Source organism: Triticum aestivum, chromosome 3B (genome assembly GCF_018294505.1).
Source record: "Triticum aestivum cultivar Chinese Spring chromosome 3B, IWGSC CS RefSeq v2.1, whole genome shotgun sequence".
Lineage (NCBI taxonomy): Eukaryota > Viridiplantae > Streptophyta > Magnoliopsida > Poales > Poaceae > Triticum > Triticum aestivum.
The window spans coordinates 793341331-793367621 of NC_057801.1; the positions used below are offsets into that span (position 1 = coordinate 793341331).

The 26291-nt window shown below is 46.0% G+C and overlaps 1 protein-coding gene across 13 annotated transcripts; it reads right to left on the reverse strand.

Annotated features, from left to right (window-relative positions):
- Positions 1-510: 510 nt before the first annotated feature.
- Positions 511-9701, reverse strand: LOC123072473 (homeobox protein cut-like 1). 13 transcript variants are annotated; one of them, XR_006435178.1, is made up of 11 exons: positions 9542-9700; positions 9246-9455; positions 8908-9046; positions 8522-8699; positions 7520-8430; positions 7227-7282; positions 7075-7144; positions 4244-6604; positions 3939-4114; positions 1812-2031; positions 511-625 (listed from the first exon to the last, which is right to left on the reverse strand). XR_006435178.1 is itself a non-coding variant. In XM_044496023.1 (2 exons), exons 1-2 carry the CDS (start codon positions 4396-4398, stop codon positions 3964-3966), a joined length of 306 nt encoding a protein of 101 aa, XP_044351958.1. In that variant the 5' UTR covers positions 4399-5162; the 3' UTR covers positions 3776-3963. The 13 variants fall into 13 exon arrangements, 2 of the variants coding, with proteins under 2 accessions (XP_044351958.1, XP_044351959.1); XR_006435173.1 differs by having other exon boundaries at positions 2359-4114; positions 9542-9698; XR_006435176.1 differs by lacking the exon at positions 511-625 and adding an exon at positions 2359-2417 and having other exon boundaries at positions 642-2031; positions 3939-4133; positions 9542-9701.
- Between the last annotated feature and the right edge of the window lie 16590 nt (positions 9702-26291).

A 26291-nucleotide genomic window follows, 5' to 3' on the forward strand; every position in this document is an offset into this window, starting at 1 on the left:
CCATCAGCTGGCAGATGGCAAAGCCTCTTAACGGGTTAGCCCCGTTAGAAGGCTAACGGCATACTTTGTCGTCTGCCAGCAGATGGCAAAGGTTGCAGGCTCTTTGCCGTCCGCCAGCAGATGGCAAAGGCTGCATGCTTTGCCGTCTGCCAGCAGATGGCAAAGAGCATTGCCACCTGCTGGCAGATGGCAAAGAGCCCAAATAGGCCAGCCCAAATTTTACATATAGATGACACGTGGCCTCTTTGCCATCTGTCAGCTGATGGCAAAGCTCTTTGCCATCTGTCAGCTGATGGCAAAGCTCTTTGTCATCTGCCAACAGATGGCAAAGTGACTATATTGCCCCATTTAATTTTGTTTTTTCTTATATCAATTCATTTTCACAGAAAATCAAACACAAATATATTTATGTGACCAATATAGCATATTCAACACATATTACCAATATTCATGAACACATATATATCCAACACATGTTACCAATAGTAGCAAGTTTCATCCTTGCATATACATAGTTTCATCAATATTACACAGTTTCATCCATAGGTAGCAAGTTTCACAAGGTCAAAACAAAAACTAAATACAAGCACTCCATCAACCCAAGCTTATGTGATCTTAAGAAAATCTGTAAAATGGGAAAGAAGAAAGTTAGAAGAAGACTAGAAGAAGAAGATTATTATGATGCAACTAAAATGTGAAGATTATTATGATGCAACTTATATCTGTAAAATAGGTCATTTTGGAGCTAAGTATGGTTATTATGTCATTTTTGAGCTAGCTAAGCATACTAAGTCATTTTGGTGTAAAACATGCTAAGGTCACTAGTCGTCAACCCATTCCACTACACGGGCTAGTTATTTAAAAAGCATATAAAAACAAAAGCATTGACAATATCTATGATATAATACTTTTTACACGTCCTTTGTTTTTCTTGCTAGGAAAATATATTAAAATTTCGCATGAGAAATATTTCAATGGCAAATATGTTGGTTGGATGCTTGCGAGAACAATTATAATGAATAATTTGAAATTGATCAATCATTTTGTAAATAGATAAGTAATTCATGGATCAAAATATATGTATATTACTCACCAAACCGCAAATAACAATCTTCATAGGTGAACTAAAGCACCAATAAGAATCTGGTCCCATTAAAATTGAAAATAAATTACTTATTTCCCTATAGGCAACATTCTAATGGGGAATTTGGCATCCGAACTATCCTGTTTGCTGTACTGGATGGGCCTTACTAAGTATGCAAATACACACACAAAAAATATGGGATCTAGTCACAGAGATTTGAAATGATGTACCTACAACCAAAGCTACATTTACTACACCATTGTATTGTTGAATAGGCGATGACCATAAATACAGATCTCAACGTCGGTTAATGTATGAAGATTTACATTCTTACTTATATTTTGTTCTAACCCCTTTCACTGAAGTTCAACATGCGACACTATTTAGCATATATATGTGCATGGGTAGCAAGTAGTCAGCTAAAAAAAAATTACGTGAGCTGCAAAATATTGAACTGAAATACGTATGAGAAGGCACTGCCTTCGCACAGTTCATTCAGTTATAGCTATATAAACGTATCAAACTACCATTTAACAGAAGGACACTTATATATTTTCTGGGCCACATAATATATAATACTGGACAGTTACCATGAATGCATAATTTAGTTCCAGAAAAAGCAATGAACGAACAGATGTTAGAGAAGCAAAAGTTGTGGTCTGAAGTTGCAGTAGCTGATTATATGTAATACAGGCCATTGCTTTATCACACGTCAGAATCAACATACCTTAAAAAGTAGGGTTGGTAGCGTGGGAAAAAGATAGGGGAGACATGCAGCCTTCGAGTAAACTTTGTTTTGCAGCTAGAAGCAGGCTTTGTAGTAATACCCTATCACATTAGATCAGAATTAGACCAACATTTCTGATGATGCGCAATTCCATAAGATAAGTGTGATTTATTCCTCGGCAGCAAATGGAACTTGTTCTTCCACAGAAGTTGTTTAGGATCTGAAAATTGAACCAATAAAACATGAATGAATATTATCTTCATTCAGAGGAATATATATGGTGCTCCTTTTATGTCACTGAAAACTCAAGTAGCAGCATACAACAATCATCTATCAGAAGTATTCCGGTATTACATTTACCAAAGCTTTTCCCAAGGAGGATACAACATTAAGATGACAGTGTGAACCATTAATTTTTATAAGCAACAGTACCACGTAATGAGAACTGCTAGTGCAACGGTTCAAAGGCATGCAGGATGTAAACGATGGAATAGATACAACATTATAGAAGTTGGATCTTCAGATAGAGCAGAGAAAACACACTCACCTATATAGCAATAGGGCCAATTGTAATATTGGAGAAAACGTTGACTGCACAGACATAATCTTGATATGGGAAAGTTAGAAATAAATGTTAGGAAAATTCATGGCGTCTGTACCAAATACATGGAAACAACTAATAATACTAACAGTGTATATGTTTTCCTTATTGCAGGCCACCCCAGATTCTGAATCCATAAATATTTCTCTGTTTGTTCACTAAGAAATAACATATTGGTTTAAGATGAAGCGTATTTAAATGATACTACAAAATATAATTAACAACAAATAATAATTGCATGCATGTGTACTAAATGATCATATGCATGGACATCTTAACCTGGACTGTGAATTGATCCACATATTTTAAATACTAAACCTACCGTGCAAATGCATATATGCAAGCTTTCCTTATGAGATGGAAAGGTCAACCAAGTTCATATGTTAAACTGAACGCCCCAATGGAAACACTTCCGCAATGTAGTAAAAAAAAGCCAAACTATCAATGGTTTTCACTCCCCCAAAACGTGTTGATATATGAATGGAAAAAATAACGTTTTAACTGATTGAAGTAGCAGCATATATGGTAAATTTTTCTTAGCTAATAGCATGAGTGTAGGAGCTCCATATGTTAAATAAATAGATATGGCATCATCACATCACCTAGGAAAAGAAATTTAAATCACAGTCTCCCACCTAGGCTTTTAAGTTTTAATAAACATGTGATTTTCAATGTTAACCTTGCATAGCTAAGCTAGAGCTGCCCCTTGCCTCACATCCAAACACACCCTTGGTATCTAACTATCCATGGTCAACACATACAAAATGTACATACATACTGGCAGTCTGCCAAATACAAAAAGAGGAAACGCTAACTAATATGTAGAACGCATATGAATGATTATGAGTTGTGAGTCTATGGCTACGTGGACTTTTCTTGAGGGATTCATATAGCTGAAGGGATTAGCTGCCAAAATATAACAAAACTGAAGTTCATGGTGTGCAACCAACTTCCAAAAATTCAGAAAATGGCTTCGCGAAGTAAAACCACGCATGTCAAGTCTACATTGACAGCCACTGCTTGGGAAGAATTAGACTCTGCTATTAGTCAGTAGGTATGGTACACATATAGTTAGAGTTGAACTGTTACCTGCCAAATTTGTAATCTTGAGTATAAAATTTTCAGAAGAAAAAATGGTAATGTGGTTCAATTTTCAAAAGAAACATGGAGATTGCAAGGTTGGTTTGAAGAAACTAAGGCTGAATCCATGGAACTTTAATGATGGTGAAGAATCTAAACTGAAATAGCATACCAGACGCACAAACAATCACAAAGAGATCAATTACCAACGTCATATATTTACCAGTAACCACAAATCATGAAATCAATGTCAGAGGACCAAAATTTTCACAAGCTAGGGAAATAATGCTCTTCACCAAAACCTTGCCAGAACTTATTCCTCTTATTTCTTTGTCAGAGCTACACATTGCAAATTCAGAGAAATTTTGGAGAAATAAAAGAAAGCTTCATGAAAGGGAGGAGTGGGCAGGCATATGAGAAATGAGCGCTTGCACGCATATTCTTACTCCGTGAGAATTGCCACCAAGCCCTTCAACACCTGGTCAATGACCATGACCACCTGAGTTTAGAACACCGCATCAGGTTCCTTTGCTCTAACCCCGTGACCTGCCAGCATCCGACGCCACAGTTGGAGCCCAGCATGCCGTCCTGCCAGCAGTTCTTCCACTGCTGGATGCCGTCCCTGCATATGTGAGCCAAAACTGAAAAATGTTCAGACCAACACTTGCTTGCCATCACTCACACTGAACCCATGACTGTAATGACTCAGCCTGCATATGAGAGCAGTGTGGGGAGTGGGGAGTGAGCATACCAGGTGATGAGGAGCGGCTCGTCGAGGCTGTTGAGGACGTTGACGGCGACGTTGTAGTTTGTGGGTTGACGTTGACGACGGGGCCACGTCGCAGCCGCCGCCTCTGGCTGCCTGACGGGGCTTGCTGGAGCCGGACTTGGCGGTGGCGGTGGCATCCGGGTCTTCGGAGAGGTCGACCGTTGCGAGGTCCTCCGTGGTAGCCGCGACCGGGTCCGGGTCCAGGTCGTCCCTGTCGAGACTGCTGTTGGGCGGTGCCCGGGAGGGAGGCCGCGAAGGAGGTGGAGGAGGAGGGGAGACACGGCCCGGGGAGGTGAAGCCCGTGCTGCTCCCGCTGCGCTGCCGCCCGCACACGGTTCATGGCGGGCTCGCCGAAGCGGGGAGGGGTCTGGGTAGAGGACGGCGGCGGATTGGGTTGGGCTACGCGGGGGTAGGGATAGGGGCGGCGGCGTATTGAGATCTGAGGGAGGGAGAGGGTTAGGGTTGGAGAGAGGGTTGAGATAGTCGGCGTCGGGGCGGAGGAGCGCGGACGCAGTGGGCGCGCCGGCCGACGACGGACGCAGAGCACCGGCGCGGCCACCACGAGGAGCAGGCCGTGACGTCGTGGCTGCGGCGGCGAAGGACGGGCGCTTGGGTTGGATCTGGATCGGGGAGAGGCGGCAGAGAGGAGGAGAGAGAGGCGGGCGCGGGCTGCTTAGGGTTTGGATTGGGCTGCAGAGAGGTGGACGGTTCAGATCGGCTAGAACGGACGGTTCAGATCGGCTAAGGGGGTGATCCGTGGGAAGAGCCCTGATTGGTTCAGAAAATTTATGGTTTAAAAAAATAACCCCATCTCTTTGCCATCTGCCAGCAGATGGCAAAGAATCTTTGCCGTCTGCTGTCAGATGGCAAAGAGGTGGGGCTGGTACGTCGTTACACTCTCGACGGCCACAGGATTTGCCAACCTCAGATGGCAAAGATTATTTGCCATCTGCTGGCAGATGGCAAAGATTATTTGCCATCCACTAGCAGATGGCAAAGAATTGGCTGATGGCAACCATGTTCTTTGCCGTCTGTCAGTTCTTTGCCATCTGTTTTTTATAAGCATATGGCAAAGACGTTCTTTGCCATCAGCTGGCAGATGGCAAAGAGCTGGCTGATGGCAAATTCCCAGTTTCCAGTAGTGTTGTCTTGATGATAGACGCTCAACAGGAGGTTTTGCAGTGTTCTTTGGTCCAAATTTAATTTCCTGGTGTGCTAAGAAACAAGCTACTGTGTCTAGATCCAGCACAGAAGCAGAATACAAGGCACTAGCAAATGCTACTGCAGAAATCATTTGGGTTCAGTCATTACTGAAAGAGCTCGGGATACACAGTAAGCAAGCCCCATGTTTATGGTGTGACAATCTGGGTGCCACCTATCTTTCTGCTAACCCAATATTTCATGCAAGAACAAAACACATAGAAATAGACTTTCATTTTATCAGAGAAAGAGTTGCAGAAAAGAAGCTGGATATTCGATTTATTCGATCTCAAGATCAAGTTGCAGATGGCTTCATTAAAGCATTGCCTACCAAAGGTTTTGAAGAGTTTAAGCATAATCTCAACTTGACCAAGTTGTGATTATGGGAGGGTATTAAACCGTGTAATATTCAGGCTCAAGGGGCATACATGCACCGGTTTAGTTGAGATAGGCTCGGTCTAGGTTAGTTGAGTTATTTGGTTGTAATCTCTTCATGTTTATCTTATCTCTACTTTTCTTGTACCTCAAGATGTAATCTCAACAACTTGTATGCTTTTATCAGGGATATGCCCCTGCCTATATTAACACGCAACCGTCGCCTCGAGAGAGGTACGACGTTCTCCGCTGTTTCACACTATCAATCGAGGTACCAATCATAGATAGATCAGCTCACCAACCAATTAATATAATATTTTTAAAAGGTTTCCAATAAGGCAAACAAATAAGCACAAAGTTGCTCTATTTTCCATGAATAACGAAACAAGGAAATCTTAACATCCTTGATTCGAACATTAGAAATCAGAAAAATCAAAATAAAGCAGTGTTGAATTTTCTCTGAACCCAAAGCTTTTATTTTCTTGATTTTGAAAGGAACTCAATGCGCGCATTTATCATGTACTAACTCAGTGAAGACCAAATACAAGTACAGTCATCTTTGTTATAGTACCTTCCAGTGAAAAATAAGAGGGAAACACAATCATGTGGTGAAACCATAGTGGAAGAACTTAATAAGCAAACGACAAAAGCACACCCCTGTAGTACTTTATAGAACAACTTACATTTTCTTCTGGCTGTTCTTTCCATGCTTCGTAGTCTGGCCAATGAATAAAATAAGTTGACAGCTGTGCTCCGGTTATTGGTTGCCTGGACGAATAAACAAATGTAATTTTTATAGGAATAGACAAATGTAATGTTTATAGGAGTTATAAAACCTATTTGATCTGGCAGAGTGAAATAAATAACAGAGTGACAAAATTTAATGCTGAAATACAAATAACCATGTATCTTCAGAAGAAGAAATATATATGAAAAATGATCCAGAGAGTTGCCTGGGCATATGCGTCCAAACTACCATTGTTAGAAAGAAGCATATATACACATGTAAGTGGTAAAACGATGTACTCCCTCCGTTCCTAAATATAATTAAGTCTTTTTAGAGATTTCACTATGGAATACATACGAAGCAAAATGAGTGAATCTACACTCTAAAATATGTCTACATACATCCGTATGTAGTTTGTAGTGGAATCTCTAAAAACACTTATATTTTGAAACGGAGGGAGTAGAAACAATTGCATGGATCCACGAAGACAAGACAGAAAAAAGGTAACAACCTGATTCCATGGTGGCGTTTCTGTCATCTGTGTCCTCTAAAGAAACAAAACGGCTGCAGCAGCTAGCTCACTGGAAAACGCATCCAACTTAAATGTAAGCACAGACGAGACACATGGATAGAAGAAGATCAAGGGATAGAAGAATCACCAACCTGTAAACCAAGGCAGCAAGCAAGTTGCAGCAAGATCATCACCTGCAAATAAGAAACTGGAGGACCAGAGCAGACAGATTAGTCAAAAATCTAAGAGAAAAAGTCTAAAATAATGAGCTCCAGAGAACAACGGTCAAGAAATAATCATTCTAATTACTGGATGGAACTTTCCATAAATTATTACAAACTGAAGAAATGGAAATATATCCTGCTTCATGATGTTCATTATATCATGTGTGCCTTAAATCCTATAATAATGTAAAAGCAGACAACCGAGAGAACACAACACATACCTCATGATAGAAGATGAGCTGCGACTAATCATCCTAAACAATGGACATCATAAGTCAAATTAGTAGTAGCAGGACTCAAAATATGCAAATCCAAATGTATTTGCGGTAGAATGTAGGGCATAAAAAATAACACTACGGTTCCATGATGTTGCTACCTAGAGCAATGGATCACATGCAGTTTGGGGAAAATTATATCATCTAGGAGACATCAGCCATAAATACTTGCTGATTGATGTTCTTCCAATTCATAATACGAATGCATGGCTCATAAACACTTGTAGGTCATTGTCTCAAAGGAGTACCTTGGGGTGGTTACATCTAGGGGATCCTTTGGCAATATCAGGCCATTAGACCATTTAAGCATTCTTTATGGACAAGTCACAAGTGGAAGTCAAAACTACAAACAATTCAGAAAATCTAGACGCAATTTAAGGAAGAAGGGAGAGACCAGGTCTACCGTTTATTCAATGTGTAATCATTGACCTGTCGTTCTATATCCATCTAAAATGATCTGCATTATAGGGCTGCTTTGAAACTGAAGCAAGAAGCAATTAAGATGAAAATGAATCAGAACCATTTTGATCCAATCGATAAATCAAGTATTGTTCACACTTCAGAGAACACGGAAAATGAATATATAAACATCTAAAAGCTGATGTACCACTGGTACTGGTACTTCAGATTGGACTAAAAAGCGAAATGTTCAACGACATAAGATTTTTTAATGCAAGAGCAGAAACAGATGAAGGCATACATAACCATGAATGGTTGTCCTTTCTTCATATGCAGTGAATTACCAAGATAATAAATAGTGGACGCGATTCCAGGTTGTAGCGCTATAAACATGATTGGTACAGCCTCCGGTCCGGGGTCGCTCGCGCCTTGTTTTTATCATCCATTCAACATGAGCTCTATGGAAAATTAACGAGTTATTTCTTCTTAGTAGCAGATCAAATAAACAACAACTAAAATATAAAGTGGAAAGTAACCTATAATGTTTACATCATATATTGTTACCCATGCCTTCATGTACCACCTTTGCATCATTGCCAAAATAATGTACCGCCTCTCCACACCATATATGTGAGTGTCTTCGGCGCACAATTTAGTGCTTAACCTCCAGAATCGCTTGAGTAGAATATCGATGAAAACGGATGAAGATAAAGATGCACTGGTCAGACTGCGATTGCAAATAGTGCATGTTTTTAGCTACATCATGAATTTCATTACATATTCTAGGGTCTCAAGTGCACAACAGAAAGCATTACAAGAGTATGGAGCTTGTGTTTTTTGACTCATCAATAGCCATCCAAACCAAACACATGAACCTAAAACGAACAGGTCAAATAATCTAGCATAAATAGAATATTTCTATTATACGAGATTACCTTCGGTCACTGAACCCAAATATTTCAAGGATACAACCGAAGACACACCGGGCCAAAGAAGCTTTTCTTGACCATGCTGGGTTCTGGCCAGTGTTCAAACAAGTGCCACTCATTCAGCGGCATCTTTTGCAAGTTCAACCTAAAATCACAATAGGAGGCAACAAGCATTACAGAAAACTCATACTCAAGAAAATCCATTTCTCCTACATCAAATTAGAGAAATAAATTGGAATCACGGACTGCCAACTATAACAAATAGTGAAATAGGAATTTTCTTATATATGACTAAAAGAAGAATAGCTCAACTACGACACAAAAATGGGTCATGATGCACTCACCTCGGAGATCTAATATACATTCCGGATCTGGATGACCACTGGGGCTAGTTGAAGAGATCAGAGGAATAAACGATAGAGATGGAGATGAGGGAGAGGCCATCTCTACCACCCATCCACCTTCGCGACCCACGGTTTCGTTATCCTACTTGTATCTCTCCCCCATCCCTTCCTCCTGCGGCTACCACGTCCGGACGCTCCCTCCTTCGTCGCCTGCAGCCATGCCTTGTTGTGGTCATCGCTTGAAGAAGTAGCCGAGAAAGGAGTTGCCGCAGATCAACGAGAAATAGAAAGGGGACCTGGGGCGCCCGGAGCAGAAGGATCTGGGATGGGAGAGGCGGCGGCAGCGGCCGAGCGCGAGCGGTGGCGTGGGAGAAAGGGGACCGCTTGCGTGCAGGAGTAGGAAAGGGAGCTGAGGAGGCGACGTAGTATCTGGGAAGTTTTCCCCTTTCTTTCTCGTATGTTTCCGCCTAGACTAATACCCAACAGACAAGTGAAGCAACGAGACGAAAATACTTCATCGACAGAACAGTAGCTCCTGCCGACGTGGACCGCGCGAGGAGGTGCCCTTTGCGCGACTCCTAATGGGTTTAATGCTCTATCTGTGTGCTCCGAGGAGGAATGCTACATCGACGGACAATTAGATAACGTTTACGGGCTGATGCTGATCTGGCTGATTCTAATTTGATTAAGATGGAGGGAAGGGCCCCACCGTGGTGAAAATCAGGGGGCGGTGGAGGTTATTTAAGGAAGGGCCTGTAACCTTTTGTAGCAGGCCCGTAAATGTAGCATTTTTGGTGCTCCGAGGGTGCAGTAGTTAGAAACGAGAGAAACTTGGGGGAGTTTTTCCTCGTCCCCCTCGTGTCGCCACCACGGGCGACCAAGGGGGAACCATAGTCGCCGTCCTCTCGGCCCTCCTCCGTCTCCACTTCTTCTCGCCGCCGTCCGCATCTTCGCGGGCAAAGGTTGGCCGACTGGACGGCGGCGGGGTAGCTCTCCCCCTTGGAGCGTCTTGGGCGGCGGGGGACGACCAGATTGCGAAGAGGCATCGGGCTAGCGCGGGGTCTGGCGGCACGGCGGGCTAGCATCTTGGCGGCGACGCGGCGTGGCTGCTGCGGCTTAGATGCGACTCCATGGCGAGGTGGTGGCTGCGTGGTCTTCAGATCGGGTCGTAGCGGGCGCCGCCATGTTCAGGCCGGATCCATCTGGATCTGGCGCTTGGATGTTATCGGCCGGCGCAGGGTGGTGGTCTATGCCGCTGGCCTCGTCGGATCGTTGGATCCGGCGCCTGGAGAATAACTAGGTTGTCATGTGGAGGCGAAGCCGAGGTCCCTCCTTCGAGGCGAAGCCGAGGTCCCTCCTATCCACATCCGAACCCCTCCCGGACCAAAGTCCAAAATTTAGTCTGGATTGGGCGGCGGTGGTGCCATGTGCGTCGTAACCTCCATGGAGGCGCCGTCTTGGGAGGGTCAGTTGGTCGAGTGAGAGATGTTATGGGTGGTGGGCGACGCGTAGCTCCAGCTGCTGCGACGGGATGAGCTCCGGGGGAAACCCTAGATCTGGGTGTATCAGATCGGATGATGATGGCACCTTCGATGTCGTTGCCCCTCCTGGGGGCATCGTTTTGGAGCACGCGCTGGCTGGAGGGGACAAGAGGAGGAGCGGTGTTACATCTACCGCGAGGCCGATGGCGGATCCTGACGGATGGCGCCGCGGAGGTTCGGCAATGGGAGCGTTTGGAGATAGACTCGCGCAGGAGGAGAAAGCTGTCTGGCGTCATGGTGGCATCGATGGCAGAGAGGCTGACAAGGTCGATGCAACAGTTTTGCTCTGAGGATGGACCGAGGGATGATGGAGGTGACGGCCCTTGCAGCGTGCGTGCGGTGCTCACTGAGAGTGTGCCTAACCGATGTGGGACCCAATCCAGGTAATGGCTTGGAGGGGACACCCGACTTTAGATGTTAGGCTTTAGTGCAATGTATGTTTGGTATTAGGCCCGGACATTCGGCATGCCTTCATCAAAGGGATAGGAATAGCAACGGTGTTGACAACACTACAGGAAACTGCTAGTTTGCCGTCAGTGATTGGCTTTGCCGTCAGCATTTCGTCGGGGTAGACGGCAAAGAAAGTTTTGCCGTCAGGAGCTTAAGGCAAAGTATGACCAACGGCAAATCTGCGCTTTGCCGTCTGTGAGCGCGCTGGCTGACAGCAAACCTAGCGAAAGGATGACGGCAAAGAAACCAAGACGGCAAACTGGCTCTTCGCCGTCTGTTGTTTCACTGAGTGACGGCAAAGGATGGACACGTGTCTAGTTTGACGGTAGGTAACGGTGCCCCAATTTTGCCGTCTGTGTTTGTCATCCACTGACGGCAAAGTCAGTTGCTTTGCCGTCTGCCTTCTGTCCTACTGACGGCGAACTAATAGGAAAAAAACCTGGCACCGAGCCTTTCTTTGTCGTCTCCTGTTGGTCCCACTAACGGCAAACTAATGGAAATTAAGAAAAAAAAACCCCACCCGACCGCATCATCCCCGATTCCCTCTGTCTCTACCGCGCGCGCTAGGTATCCCCGCTCGTCCCCGGCAGCACCGCGCCGCCGCCACCGCCCGTCCCCGGCTCCACCGCGCCGCCGCCGCCTTTCTCCACCTCCACCGCGCCGCCGCAGCTGGTCCCCGCCTCCACCGCGCCGCCGTCGGGACCGTTGTCCACTGCGCCCCCCACCCGTCCTCCTCCAATGGCGCGACCGCCACCGGGCCGTCCTCCCCTGCCATAGCCATCCCCCACCGGGCCGTCCTCCCCTGCACGGCTGCCGTGGGCAGCACCGCCGCCGGTTCCCTCCTGCGCCCCCCACCCGTCCTCCCCTACGCCCCCACCCGTCCTCCACCGGGCCGTCCTCCCCTGCACGGCTGCCGTGGGCAGCACCGCCGCCGGTTCCCTCCTGCGCATCTGCCGCCGCTGGTCACCACCGAAGCGGGGCACCACCTCCCCCTCTGCCCCAAGCCCCCCTCTGCCACCCCACGGTGAGCACCGCTCCCCATCTCTATTTGTATTCTTTTAGATGGATAGATGTATGGATTGTAGTATGTGGATGGATTTATAGATGTATGTAAGGATGGATGCATAGATGGATGTATGTATAAGGTTGTTCTGCCTAAATTTTTTAGTATAAGGTTGTTCTGCAAGGCAAAATTTCAACTTTTGATTAATGCTCGTAGGAAATTAAATGCTCAGTTTTTTGAAACATGCTTAGATTGGAGAAGACAAGCCAGAGAGTCTAGTCTTGCTACACATATATATATAGTTGTCAATTGTGAGATGATGTTGATAATGTTTTTATCAGATTGTTTCATGAGTGCTTATGTTGGTTGTGCCAGTGCTTTTCATGTGCAGGGATTTTCTCTTCACCTCGAGGAGCATTGTCCGTCCCGTTGCCATTGTCATCGTTGTTTAACTACCACCTCTACGGTCTCGGGGTGAGCTTGACTGTCATCTCCTCCCCCTCCCCTATTTGCTTCGTTCCGTTCGTCGTGCCGATGCCACTAGATTTTATTTTCATGTCAAGTCTCGTAACCTAGGCGTCTCCCGTTCGAAATGGTGGCATCTATAAATATGCATGTCTTTGCATATTTATAACCGTCGTCCTTTCGAATTGTCCAAATTATCCATGGACAGCCCGAGTACGTGTAGATTGGGTTTCGTTTCCCGTGCTCTACTTCGGTCCTCGGCAAAATTTCGTCAGCGCCACCTCGTTGTTCTCCGGGTGCACATTCTCTCGGCTTGTTGTCGAGACGTGTATCTGGAGAACAGCGGGGAGGTGCTGCCGAAATTTTGCCGAGGACCGGAGTAGAGCACGGGAAACGAACCCAATCTACACGTACTCGGGTGGGATTAGGACCCATCTTTACCTATTAGAGATAGGATTCAATCCATGGATGCACGTTTCCCTTTTGTATGGTAAAAAATTAAAATCATGGCGTAAATAATATGACAATGGTAATTAGGTGTGTATCTAGTCTTAATTACATTATACATATCTGATGAATATGAATTTGGTGCCCCTACTGTTAGTGCAAGTACCAGTATGGATGATCGTGAGTGGATGTACACTGGACACCCTAGTCAGGCTGGCATGACCACTGAATAGGTAACGAAGACCAACGAATTTGTGGAGGCAACATTTGCTAGAGGCCAAAGAAAAAGTTGGTGCCCCTGCTTGAAGTGTCGCAACGGCACAGAACAGTCGAAGAAGACGATGTGTGTGCACCTGCAGAAGCATGGGTTTAAGCGTGGGTATACCCGATGGACCCTTCATGGCGAGCCTGAACATAGCAGAGAGGAGGTGGTGCGTCGGCGAACCGACAACAATGGTACCGGATAGTTGACATCATAGCTGACTTCAACGATGCACGTGAAGAGGGATCAGAGGAAGAACCGGAGGAGTCTGCGAGGGCCTTCTTAGAAATGTTGAATTCCTCACAACAACCTCTTCACGACCACACAAACCAATGTCAGCTGGATGCCATTGCACAAGCAATGTCTATAAAGACCCAGTTCAACATGAGCAGAGACTGCTTTAATTCGATGGTGACATCTTGGGGTCGCTCTCTCCCCGAAGGTCACAAACTGGCTACAAGTTGGTATGAAGCGAAGAAAATCCTTCGTGCACTTAAGATGCCCTATGAGAAGATACATGCTTGTCCAAACGGATGTGTCTTATTTACGAAAGAGTATGCCGATGACACGTATTGGGCCAAGTGCAAAGCCTCTAGGTATGTCGAGAGAGACCTCAGTGATGGTACGAAGAAGCAGAGCAAAGTCCCCGCAAATGTTCTTCGATATTTTCCAATCTTGCCAAGAATTCAACGCCTTTACTTGAACGAAGATACAGCCAAACAGATGACATGGCACAAATATGGGATAATACACGACAAAGATGATCATGGGAGACCGATGCTGATACATCCGTCTTGTGCCCAAGCTTGGAAGAGTTTCGATCGCATACATCATGAGAAAGCAAAAGAGGCAAAGAATGCACGAGTTGCCATCGGACTCGATGGGTTCAATCCGTTTGGTATGGTGTCAAAGACATATAGTTGTTGGCCCGTGTTTGTTGTTCCCCTCAACCTCCCCCCCCCCCCGGCACCATAATGCAACGCAAGCACATGTTCCTGTCGTTGATAATTCCAAGACCCAAGTATCCAGGGAAGAATATAAGTGTGTACATGCAACCACTGGTAGATGAGTTGAAAGAAGCTTGGGTGAACGGGATACGGACATACGACGCTGCTAGCAAAAAGAACTTCACAATGCATGTTTGGTACTAGTACTCATTTCATGACTTCCCGGCGTATTCACTTTTCATGGGGTGGTCTGTGCATGGGAGGTTCCCATGCCCAAGGTGCAAGGCAAGCATGAAGTGCCGTTGGTTGCAGCATGGTCGCAAGTATTCTTGCTTCGATTTTCATAGACAACATTTGCGTCTTGACCATCCATTCAGAAAAGACAAGAAGAACTTCATGAAAGGTGAAGTCGTTGAACACTCGGCACCACCTGAGATGACGGTGAACAAATTCGTGATCAACTAAATGCTCTCCAGCCTGATCCCAAACGTCCAGGGTATTTCTTGGGATATAACGAAGAACACGCGTGGACTCATAAGCCATGCTTATGGGATCTCCCCTACTTCCACCAGCTCGAGCTTCCACATAATATTGATGTAATGCACACTGAAAAGAATATCACCGAGGCCATTTTTGGCACATTGTTCAACATTGCTGAGAAGACGAAGGATAATACTAAGGCTAGACTTGATGTAATGAAGCTATGTCATAGACCCGAACAAAACTTGCGACAACCCGAGGGCAAGAAAAACTGGAGGATGCCAAAGGCGAGGTTTGTTCTTACTAGGGAACAAAAGAAGGAGATACTCATGTGGTTCAAAACTTTGTTGTTCCCTGATGGGTATGCAGCGAACCTTATGAGGGCAGTGAATCTTGATAAATTGAAGCTCAACGGGATGAAGACTCATGATTGGCACATATGGCTTGAGCGGTTAATGCCGGTGATGATTCGAGGCTATATCCCTGAGGATGATTGGGAAGTATTGGCAGAGCTTAGCTATTTCTTCCGTGTTCTTTGTGCTAAAGAAGTATCTCCTACTGTGATAGAAGAGATGGAAGAACGGGCCCCCGAGTTGCTCTGCAAGCTAGAGAAGATCTTTCCACCAGGATTCTTCAATCCGATGGAACATATGATTTTACACCTCCCTTCCGAGGCAAGAATGGGTGGCCCTGTGCAGAATCGTTGGTGCTATGGACTTGAGAGAATGCAGAAGACTCTTCGAGCTAAATGTAGAAATAAATGTAGAATTGAAGCCTCCATAGCCGAGGCATTCTTGGCAGAGGAGATTACAAACTTCACGACATCACGCTATGCGGCCAATATTCCAAGCTTGCATAATGCAAAGTCTCGATACAATACTGGCGACCCTAAACATGAATCCAAGCTCAGCCTCTTCAAAGGGCAACTCGGACCTGTGGGTGCTTCTGGTTCAAAGCATTTGGATCCGAAAGAGTGGAAATCGCTTATGTTGTATATCCTCACCAACCTTCAAGAAGTGCGGCCGTACATTGAGTAAGTGTTGGTACATCATGTAACATTTACTCACATGTTTCTCTCTTAACTCCGCTCATTTCTCATTGGGCAGTTAATTCATTGCCCAATTCTCGAATGGAGGGGTCGAACGTGATTCACTTGAAGAGTATGAGCTTCTTGCTGGTGAAGGAGACGGCAATTATGGTTTCATTTCTTGGTTCAGAGAAAAGGTAAGGTATACTTCTTGGAACACTTGAAGTTGGTATTACGTGCGACTAATACACCTATCCTTCTCTCTTAAACTTGTAGGGTACGTCGATATTGGACAAAGAGTTAAAACAAGTTGCTAATGAGTTTGACTATAAGGTCGGTACATTTGATAAATACGACATCAATGGGTATCGCTTTCGCACACATGGGAACGAGGAACGTCGGGACGTTCTAAAATCAAGGAACACGGGAGTGTCGGCTATTTGCAATGGAGTTGAGTATTATGGAGGACTTGATGAAATATATGAACTGCATTACTTTGGGGCAAATCCTCTGAAAGTCGTTGTCTTCAAATGCCATTGGTTTGATCCGGAGAAGGTTAGGCGGAGGGATGATATTGGGCAAGTCGAAATTCGACAAGACAGCAAATTAGAATGTGAAGATGTCTATATTGTGGCTCAACAGGCGACACAAGTTTTTTTATCTCAAGTATGCATGCCAAAAGAAGTACCTTAAGGGTTGGGATGTCGTGTACGATGTGCCGCCACATCGTAAACATCCTTCCCCCAGTGAAGAGGATTATCAACCTCACATCGACCCTGACACATATGATGGAGAATTCTTCCAAGAAGAACATGGGCCTAGAGGCCGTCTCAACATCCATCCACGCATGGAAGTACACATTGACAGTGAAGAAGAAGAAGCCAAAGAGGAAGAAGAAGAGGTTACGAACGTGGAAGACCTCTCAATGCTTGAACGGTTACGTCTAGGAATTGCCGACGAAGGTGACGATGACGGTCAACATGAGGACAACATCCTTGACGACACGTATGATACTGATGATGAGGCTAGAACTGACCTTGAAGAAGAGACGGATTGTGATCCAGATGATCCCGACTATTTTTAGTCGTAGTGTTGAACTGTAATGTTGATTTTGTACTAGTTGCTTTACCATGACCCAGATGATCTCAAACAAGTTGTAATGTTGAATTTGTAATATTTTTGAACTTATGCTTATCTATTTGAAGTATAATGTAGTTTTTGTACTATAATTGCCTGGTAATTCTCATTGCGTATGTTTTTTGAACTTATGCTTATTTGTTTGAACTATAATGTATTTGTACTACAATTGCATTGGTAATTCTCATTGCGACAATTGTTTGAACTTATGCTTATTTGTTTGAACTATAATGTATTTGTACTACAATTGCATTGGTAATTCTCATTGCGACAATTGTTTGAACTTATGCTTATTTATTTAAACTATAATCTTGTATTTGTACTAATTGCTTTACTTTTTGTCATAGCAGGTGAGTGAAGCATGGTGGGCCCGCAAAGGAAAAAGCCCGGGCTCCCCATAGCGAGATCTTTGCTTAGCACTTTTATCGCTGATCCTCCGCCTTCCTCTCATCCTCAGGCTCATCGAGGGAGAGGAAAAGGCCGGGGAAGAGGTGCACGTGGAGCAAATGCTAAGAGAAACCCGGTTCGGCCAGTGTCTCACGCCCCCATGTCTAAGAGGGTGGAGGACGAGCCGGTGTCTCACTCCCCGTGTCTGAGAGGGTGGAGGACGAGCCGGTGTCTCACTCCCCCGTGTGTGAGAGGGTGGAGGACGAGTTGGTGTCTCACTCCCCCGTGTCTGAGAGGGTGGAGGACGAGCCGGTGTCTCACTCCCCCGTGTCTAAGAGGGTGGAGGAAGAGCGGTTGTCATCGGAGGCCTCTAACGAGGAGGCCCCGACCTCTGACAAGGAGGCCTCGACCTCTGACGAGGAGCATGCTGGTTTCATCCAAGTTGAGGAGGGTCGGTCCGTGTACCTACGTGGTTCCTCAAGGCTCCCGGAACGAGGGCTTCCTGTGGAGCAGAGGCCATGTATTGCTCCATGTGGAGAAATGTAACTAACTTTGGCTTCCCATTTTCTACCTTCAATGTATGCAACATTTGCTAATAACTTTGGCTTCTCATTATGTAGTGGTTGGAAGAAAGCTGGAGCTAGCACGGGAAAGTACCGACACGTGAACGGCGTCCTTGGGAGCCTCCCGTAGCTCTCTCCCTGAATACAAAGCTCGGTTACGTATCTCAAAATCTTCTACATATAAACGCTCGACTCCAGCTATGGTTGAGATGGAGGTATTCTATACAAGTCCTTCTATATATGTTTGTTTCTTACTTACTGTTGGATTGAAGATGCAATTGCCATGCCATATTTTGCAGGCCCGACTGGCGGAGGAGAGGCGAGTGGCGGAAGAGGAGAGGGATGAGGAGAGGCGAGTGGCGGCGGAGGAGAGGGCGGAGGAGAGGCGACTGGCTGATGAGAGGATGCAGCAAGCGGTGCAGCAGGCGGTGTTGGCACAAACTAGTCAATGCTTTGCAATGTTTGTGGTTAGTTCCTTAATTGCCAAACACATACATAATCTTCACTCAATCATAATCTTCTACTGCCAGTACTTAATCTTCACTCAAACATAATTTGCAGGCTTATTGTACCCAGAATGGTATGCCCGCTATGCAGATGCCTCAATCAGGCCATGGATCTAATGCTGATGGATCTTCACATGCACGAGGCCCAAGCGACAACAACCTTGGTGGTTCTCCGAATGTTTGAGATCGAGTATGGTTAGTGCGTACATATCTCATTTACGTAGGTCTCAAATTTGTCAACGTAGAAACAAGTAGCTATCTTGATTCTTGAAGATCAAACTTATAAGTAGAGACAAGTAGATACCATTTGAACCGTTTCAAACTATAATCCATTTGAACAATTTCAACCATGATCTTAATTAACTATATGCATTCTTGAAGCTATTTATTTTCATGATTTAGAGAACACTTGAAGATATTCATGATTTAGAGACAAGTAGCTACTTATTTTCATGATTTAGAGACCATTTTAAGATCTCCATGATTTAGAAACTTGTAAGTAGAGACCGTTTGAACCATTTAAAGATCAAACTTATAAGTAGAGACAAGTAGAGACCATTTGAACCGTTTCAAACTATAATCCATTTGAACAATTTCAACCATGATCTTAATTAAATATATGCATTCTTGAAGCTATTTATTTTCATGATTTAGAGAACACTTGAAGATATTCATGATTTAGAGACAAGTAGCTACTTATTTTCATGATTTAGAGACCATTTGAAGATCTCCATGATTTAGAAACTTGTAAGATAGAGACCGTTTGAACCATTTAAAGATCAAACTTATAAGTAGAGACAAGTAGAGACCATTTGAACCGTTTCAAACTATAATCCATTTGAACAATTTCAACCATGATCTTAATTAACTATATGCATTCTTGAAGCTATTTATTTTCATGATTTAGAGAACACTTGAAGATATTCATGATTTAGAGACAAGTAGCTACTTATTTTCATGATTTAGAGACCATTTGAAGATCTCCATGATTTAGAAACTTGTAAGTAGAGACCGTTTGAACCATTTAAAGATCAGACTTATAAGTAAAGATCTAGTGTTAAATTAGCATGTTCAAAATTGGATAAGTGTTCAAGAAACTCCATATGTACTAGAAGCTTTTTATTTTGGAAACTCACTATGGAATATGGATCACTATTTATTTTGTAGTGTCGAAGTACTTTCTTTTGTCTATTTGGCATATTGATGATTTCAAGCACGTTATTTGACACACACCATTCAATCTTGTAGGTTGCCACCTGGATGCTCTTTGGACTACGACATGGACATGAAGGCATTTGTTGTAGTGCCAAATCTTACGTAGTGATGCCATCTTTGTTCATTGTGTATTATATGCTGTGGAACTTTGTTTTGGGAATATATGCTATGGAACTTTGTCCCGGGACTATATATATGCTATGGAACTTTGTTTTGGGACTATATATATGCTATGGAACTTTGTTTTGGGACTATATGCTATGGAACTTTGTACTGGGACTATATATGTGCTATGGAACTTTGTCCTGCGACTATATATATGCTATGGAACTTCGTTCTTATATTTGTTCATTGTTGCTTATATTTGCTATGGAACTATGATGTCCTGTTATGGTTCTGTGCTGTTATGGTTCTATACTGTGTATTAAACTGTTTAATTTCTGATTTAAAAAAAGGAGCTTTGCCGTCAAGTGACAGACGGCAAAGACGCCACATGTCACCAGCCTGTGCTTCCACTGGCATTTTGCCGTCTTGCCAACAGGCAGGTTGACGGCAAAGAGGTATAGTTTTGCCGTCTGGGCCAGCACCAACTGACGGCGAAATATAAGTCTTTGCCGACTGGGAAAGGAGCACCAGACAGCAAAGTCCTGCTATTTTGCCCACTGGGAGTACAGCGACAGACGGCAAAGTATGCTTCTTTCCCGTCTGCCAAATCTGACAGTTGACGGCAAAGATAATAGACTTTGCCGTCTGGTTGGACGGCCGGTAGACGGCAAAACACTTGACGCCGGCCGTTAGACCGTCCGTTCCGTCTGGTGCAATGTTTTGCTGTCTACTTTCCGCAGATTGACGGCAAAAATATAGACGGACGGACAAGTCTTTGCCGTCAGGGAAAAAAAGCAGACGGCAAAGTATTCTTTGCCGATTAATCTTTGCCATCTGACTTTGCCGTCTACTTCCTGACGGCAAACTCTTTGCCATCTGGATTTACGTCTTTGCCGTCTGTTATGCCCAGACGGCAAACTAGCAGTTTCCTGTAGTGCAAGATGCACTACTAGGAAAAGGCATGCTAGTGGCGCACCGAATTTGCCTTCTAATGGCGCACTACTGGTGCGCCACTGGCATCACGCCATTAGAATTAAATTCTAATGGCGCACTACTGATGCGCCATTAGTATCTGGTGTTCTAATGGCGCACCACGTAGTGCGCCATTAGTATAGCCTGCAGTGCGCCATTAGAATGCCTCCCAGGGGCCATATGTACAAATGTGCTTTGGCATTCTAATGGTGCACCAGCAGCTAATGCGCCATTAGTGTGATGATCACAGTGCGCCATTAGTGTCTTGTGTGGTGCGCCATTAGTATGAATATTAGGTTTTATTTTTTTTGCTTTTCTGATTTTTGCACAGGTTACAAAATATATTATTGCATAGAATATAGACAGCAGCACACAGCAACATCAGATTCATCAAATACAATAGAAGATTAGTCTCCGAATACAATTCATCATATTAGTCTCCGGATTCAAAAGACCGGACAAAGATAAAACATTACAAGTCTCAAGACCGCGAGTATCGAGTTTGCCTTCACATTACAAGTCGATATCGATCATCTAAACTACCATCACATAGAAGAGAGCTGTGGTCATCACGATGAGCATCATCGCGATCAAACTGGTCTTCATCCGGTTCCTCCAACGCTCCCTCCTCTCTCCCGCTAGATAGCGGGCGTATCTAGATTCGGCCTCCGCCCTAGTGGTGTACCCTTTGTAACTGTTACCGCTGAAACGGTGAACCTGTCTCCGACACTCCTCCCAGTCATCGTAGACTCCGGGAACCTTACCCTTGTACACGACATACGACGGCATCTCTATGCACAAGCCAAACAACAGACAATACATAAGCAATGTGTAAGTATGCAACAAAAGGATCGGAAGAGAAAAGCAAGACATTAATAGCACGATTCATGGTCCTACTAATAAATAGCATCGATTACATCTAAGTTGAACAACCGTCCAAACCAAAGAGACATCCGAATTCATTAAAGTTTAATTACAACATGAGCCAATCAATGTTTCAGAACTACACATCACTACTTTCGACTCAACTCATCGGACAGGAGCGTGGGTGAAGCCGCCGTCTGTCGTGATGGTCATGAAATCACGGTCGTTGTCACCCTGCATTTGTAGCGTTTCATCTATCTCACTGTTGGACGGTTGATATCTGAGGAAGAACTGCCCCGCGGTATGAAGGACATCTTGATGGATGATGTCCGCAAACTCCGACTGGATGCGAAAGAATTCTTGTCTGAGGTCCGCGTCCTGGACTGCCGACAAGCTCGCGGCCCAATCTTTGAGATTATCTGGTAGCAGAAGGTGATGATGGTCCCTTACGATCGCCCGCATGTGATGGAGGGCGTAGTAGGCATCCTTCTGACCGCCAGGCGGCTGCTTGACGCAGCAGAACTTCGTATTGTGTGAGAAGATGTGCTTGCCGTACTTACGAACTGGCCTGGTGAAGGTGCCTCCAGATTGGGCGTAGCCGGGGAGAACATCATCAAGAACTTTCTTCACATTTGTGTAGTCTATCATGGAGTTACGGTTCGGGTCGAAATACGTGGCCATGGAATATTTCGGGCTTAAGAGGATGAGTGTGCAATGTGTGTCACTGCACAGAACACGGAATGTTAGAAAAAAAAGAACGATCGAAATCTAAGAAATCATATGTTACGGGGCGGTTAAGGGATGACTTACTCGGGAAAGTAAGGCACAAGGAAGTTATCCTTATCTGCGTTTGCCAGAATGACGCCTTCGAGGTGTGAACTCGCAACTTGGCGGTCCCCAGCGCTGCTCAAGTGCTTGGCACGCATGTAGAAGGGGTCGACTATCACGATGTCCGGGGTATTGTCTCTAATGATCCGCATCTGCATGCTCAGCGAAAACAGCCGAACGAAGGTGTAGTGCAACGGATGAAGGTTAAACATAGCAAAGATGTCATCAAACCGCAGGACGATCATACCCCCGATGTCGCCATCCACAAAGCCCTTGCTCTCTGGCACCTTGGCCACGAAAACCGGGTATGCCACATCCTTCTCTCTGAGACGCCGCTTCTCCAAAATCAGAACACTGTCGTGCAGACTCCGCATAGCACCGGTTGCAGCATTCAGCATATTTGGCGGTAGCATCGCCCTACCCGCCACATGCACCCTCCTCGAGATATCCTTAGGTGAAGGTGGCCCGTCCTGAGCACGGATCGAACTCGGTGCCGGCTGGCTCGCACCGGCGCCCTTGTTAGTCTTTCGTTTCCGGCCCTTCTTCTTGATCTCCTGTAATGGGACCGAGTTCTGCTCACAGACCGCCTTCTTCAGCGTGTTGGGGCTGATAATATTTCGCGCCTCAGCTATCTGAGGCTCGGTGAAGGCGGGAGCTGGAGGCGTGTCCTGAGAACTGAACGCCAGACGACGCTTGTTGCAATTGGATTTCTCCGCCGTACCAGCTAGATCGCGGTGGTCTTGGTTGGGTTCTTGAGAAAGAGGCCCGCAGAACTCGTCAGCGTACCCATGTTCGGCAAAGTACTTATCAACTTTGGTAAATGTACCGTCGTCGTTGTCGTCGCCGTCCGGATCCTGTGCCATAGGGCTGTCCGGATCCTGTGCCATAGGGATGTCCGGCAGGTCCGGTAGCGTTGCGGCGTTCTTGCCATGGCTTGGCGCCGGCACGACTGGCGGTCTTGTCTGTGGGGTGGTGTCCCCCGCCCCCAAACGAATCTGGCTCTTCGGCCATAGCAGGGGCCAGTTTACGCAGGTGCCGAGGGTCATCTCATCTTCTTCGTCGGCCCCAGCGGGTCGAATCGGAGGTAATAGCTCGTCGCAGCCTGGCAGCACCCGGACCACTTCAACCCTATACATTGTGGTTGGCATCGGATTACCGTGGAACATGGGGTTGCCCGGTTGAACGATTCTGCCCTTGGCGACATCGACCAACTCGGCGCCCACGAAGTGCAGAAGAGTGCAAGGAACGTCGGCGGTGCCCTGGAAAAACATGTATAGGGCGTCAGGGATGCCCAGTCAAAGGCAAGGAGATGAAGTCATCGGCCGAGAGGCTTAGTTACCGTGATGCCGTCGAGCTCGGCTAATGTCGAGGCACCGCCAACGGCGGGCGTGCAACTGACGGAGGGGGCGCTTGCTGGCGAGGTGCCGGTCGGCGTACACCCGGGTGCATTAAGCTCCAATGCCCGTGCCGGTGCCGGAGACACGAATACCGCCTCCGCCGGAGACACCAATGGCGCCGCCGCTGGAGACACCAATGGTGCCGCCGCCGGAGACACCAATGGCGCCGCCGCCGGAGACACCAATGCCGCCGCCGGAGACACCAATGGTGCCGCCGCCGCGCTGTGCGAGTTGCTGGCCGTGAAGCTGGGAACCGGGGGAGGCCCCTTTTGGCCGCCCGCAATCCACGTCGTCAGCCCATGAATCAACGTAGGCACCATGGCGTTGAGCGTCGTTCCAAGTTGTTGTTGCACTTGCTCATGGACAAGCTCCGGAATCCGCGCCACTTGTGCCTTGAGTTCTTCAACCTCGCGCATCTGGCTTTCCAAGCTGGTCTTTTTCTCCTTCCGCACACCAGCGGTATAGTATGACCCCCATTTTGTGGACAAGCCTTTGCCGGCCACACGACCAGCTGACGTCGGCTTATCGAGCTTATCCTTCTTTTTCATTATGTTCAACGCCCTATTTAAAGGGGTGTCGAAAGGGGAGCTCTTAGACGACCCCACGCTACTGCTTTCATTGTCCTGCGAAAGGAACATGAACCATTTAGAAATATTGGGGATTAATTAGAGTGCAACCATATGGAGCTAATTACGCGGGGGTGTATTCCTTACCAGAACAAGCTCAAGCGCCCTGGTCTTCGGATCCGTGGTAAGCTCCTTTGTTATCGGCTCCTCCTTGTACCGGGCCCTGACATAGTTCCTGGTCTGCTTGTCACCGCTGTATTTCTCGAAGTGGGGCGGTAGGCCTTGCTCGGCACGCTCCGCGTCCTCCTTGTCCCATATAGGCTCCGCCACTCTATAATCGCCGGGACCGAGTTTGTGTTCCCCTAAGTTCAACTCCCGCATTTCTTTCCCCCACTGACTTGATTCGGAGGTTGCGGGGCTCTGGCACTTGATCTTGAACTCCTTGTACTCATCTTCGCTCATCAAAGGATATTTCGCCTTGATCTTGTCATAACTATCACCTTTATCAATCATTCTCTTCACCGCGCTTCTCCAAGTAGACAGGGCCGTGCTCATCTTCGTGAGGGCGGCATTGTTCAGTTTATTCCCTGAGAGGCGTGTGTTTTCAAATTCGGCGGGGAACTTGTATCGTTCGTGCAGCTTCGTGAAGAGGAGGTTGCGCAAATTCCCTCGGTCCTTATGCCTAAGGTTCTCGGTGTTGATCGAGACGGTGCTCCGGAGAATGCACCCGAGCTGAACCGAGTACCCCTTGACTATATGTTTGGGCTCCGTTGGATTCCCGTCGGAGTCCACTTGAGTGAATTCCTCCTTGACGGTGCGGAGCGCATTCGGGCGCCGGTCCTTCCTTTGCTTCTTCGGTTGGCTGCCATCTGTGTGTGCGCCGCCACCATCTGTGTGTGCGCCGCCATCATCAGTGGTGGCATCCTCGGCGGCACCATCAGTGGTGTCATCCCCGACGCCACTAGGGGTTGTGTAATCAGGATCGGTGTCTTCCGCGGCGTCATCATAGCGGTGAGGTTGTTCCTCCATCTCTTGGGACAGCTCCCAGAATTGCTTGCCGCCCGAACCACCGGCCTCATCGTTGTGGGCCATGTTTCTCTCTAAATAGGAAAAAAGTTTGGTCAAAAAGATGGTTATTGTCAAGGAACAAGATCATGGTCTCATGATTTAGGGTTTGTCGACACCGAGGCACCCTAAAAGCCTAAGCTTTCATCATTTAGGTTCTCATCGACACCGAGGCATCCGGGGCAACCAAGTTAAGTTTTCATCATTTAGGGTTTATCGATGCCGAGGCACCCTAGGTTGGGCCTAATCTTGGCTCTATTGCCACCTATGTTGGGTTTATCATCTAGGGTTTATCGATGCTAAGGATAATTCTAAGTTGGGCCTAATCACTTGGCTCTATTGCCACCTATGATTTAATGCAGCAAGAATGGCAGGGCAGTTGATCCTACTTAACTAAGTACTAAGATAGCCCGGCCCATGCATTAGTCGCAAGTACCCCATATGTCCTATTTTTAGCAAAGTCATGCTAAAATTCACGGAAAATTTCAGCATGACCTTTGCTGAAAATAGGACATATGGAGTACCCGAATTTGCCGGAACGGAAGTTAATCGACATTCTGGCAAACTCAAGGGCCTCTCGGGGTACCTGCAAATTCATCACGACACGATGGTCGGAGACAAAACCCAGCCACAGACCATATGGTCCTCTGCTTTCATATGGACAAAAATCAGCTCAACTTATGTGAGCTTCCATTCCAGATATAATATGTCTCCCAACAAAAAATCATCAATAGTTTAGAAAGTCTGTACAAACACAGAAAGAATGACAAATGTATTTTTACAGATCATGGCTCAGAGTCATAAACATCTATGGACCAA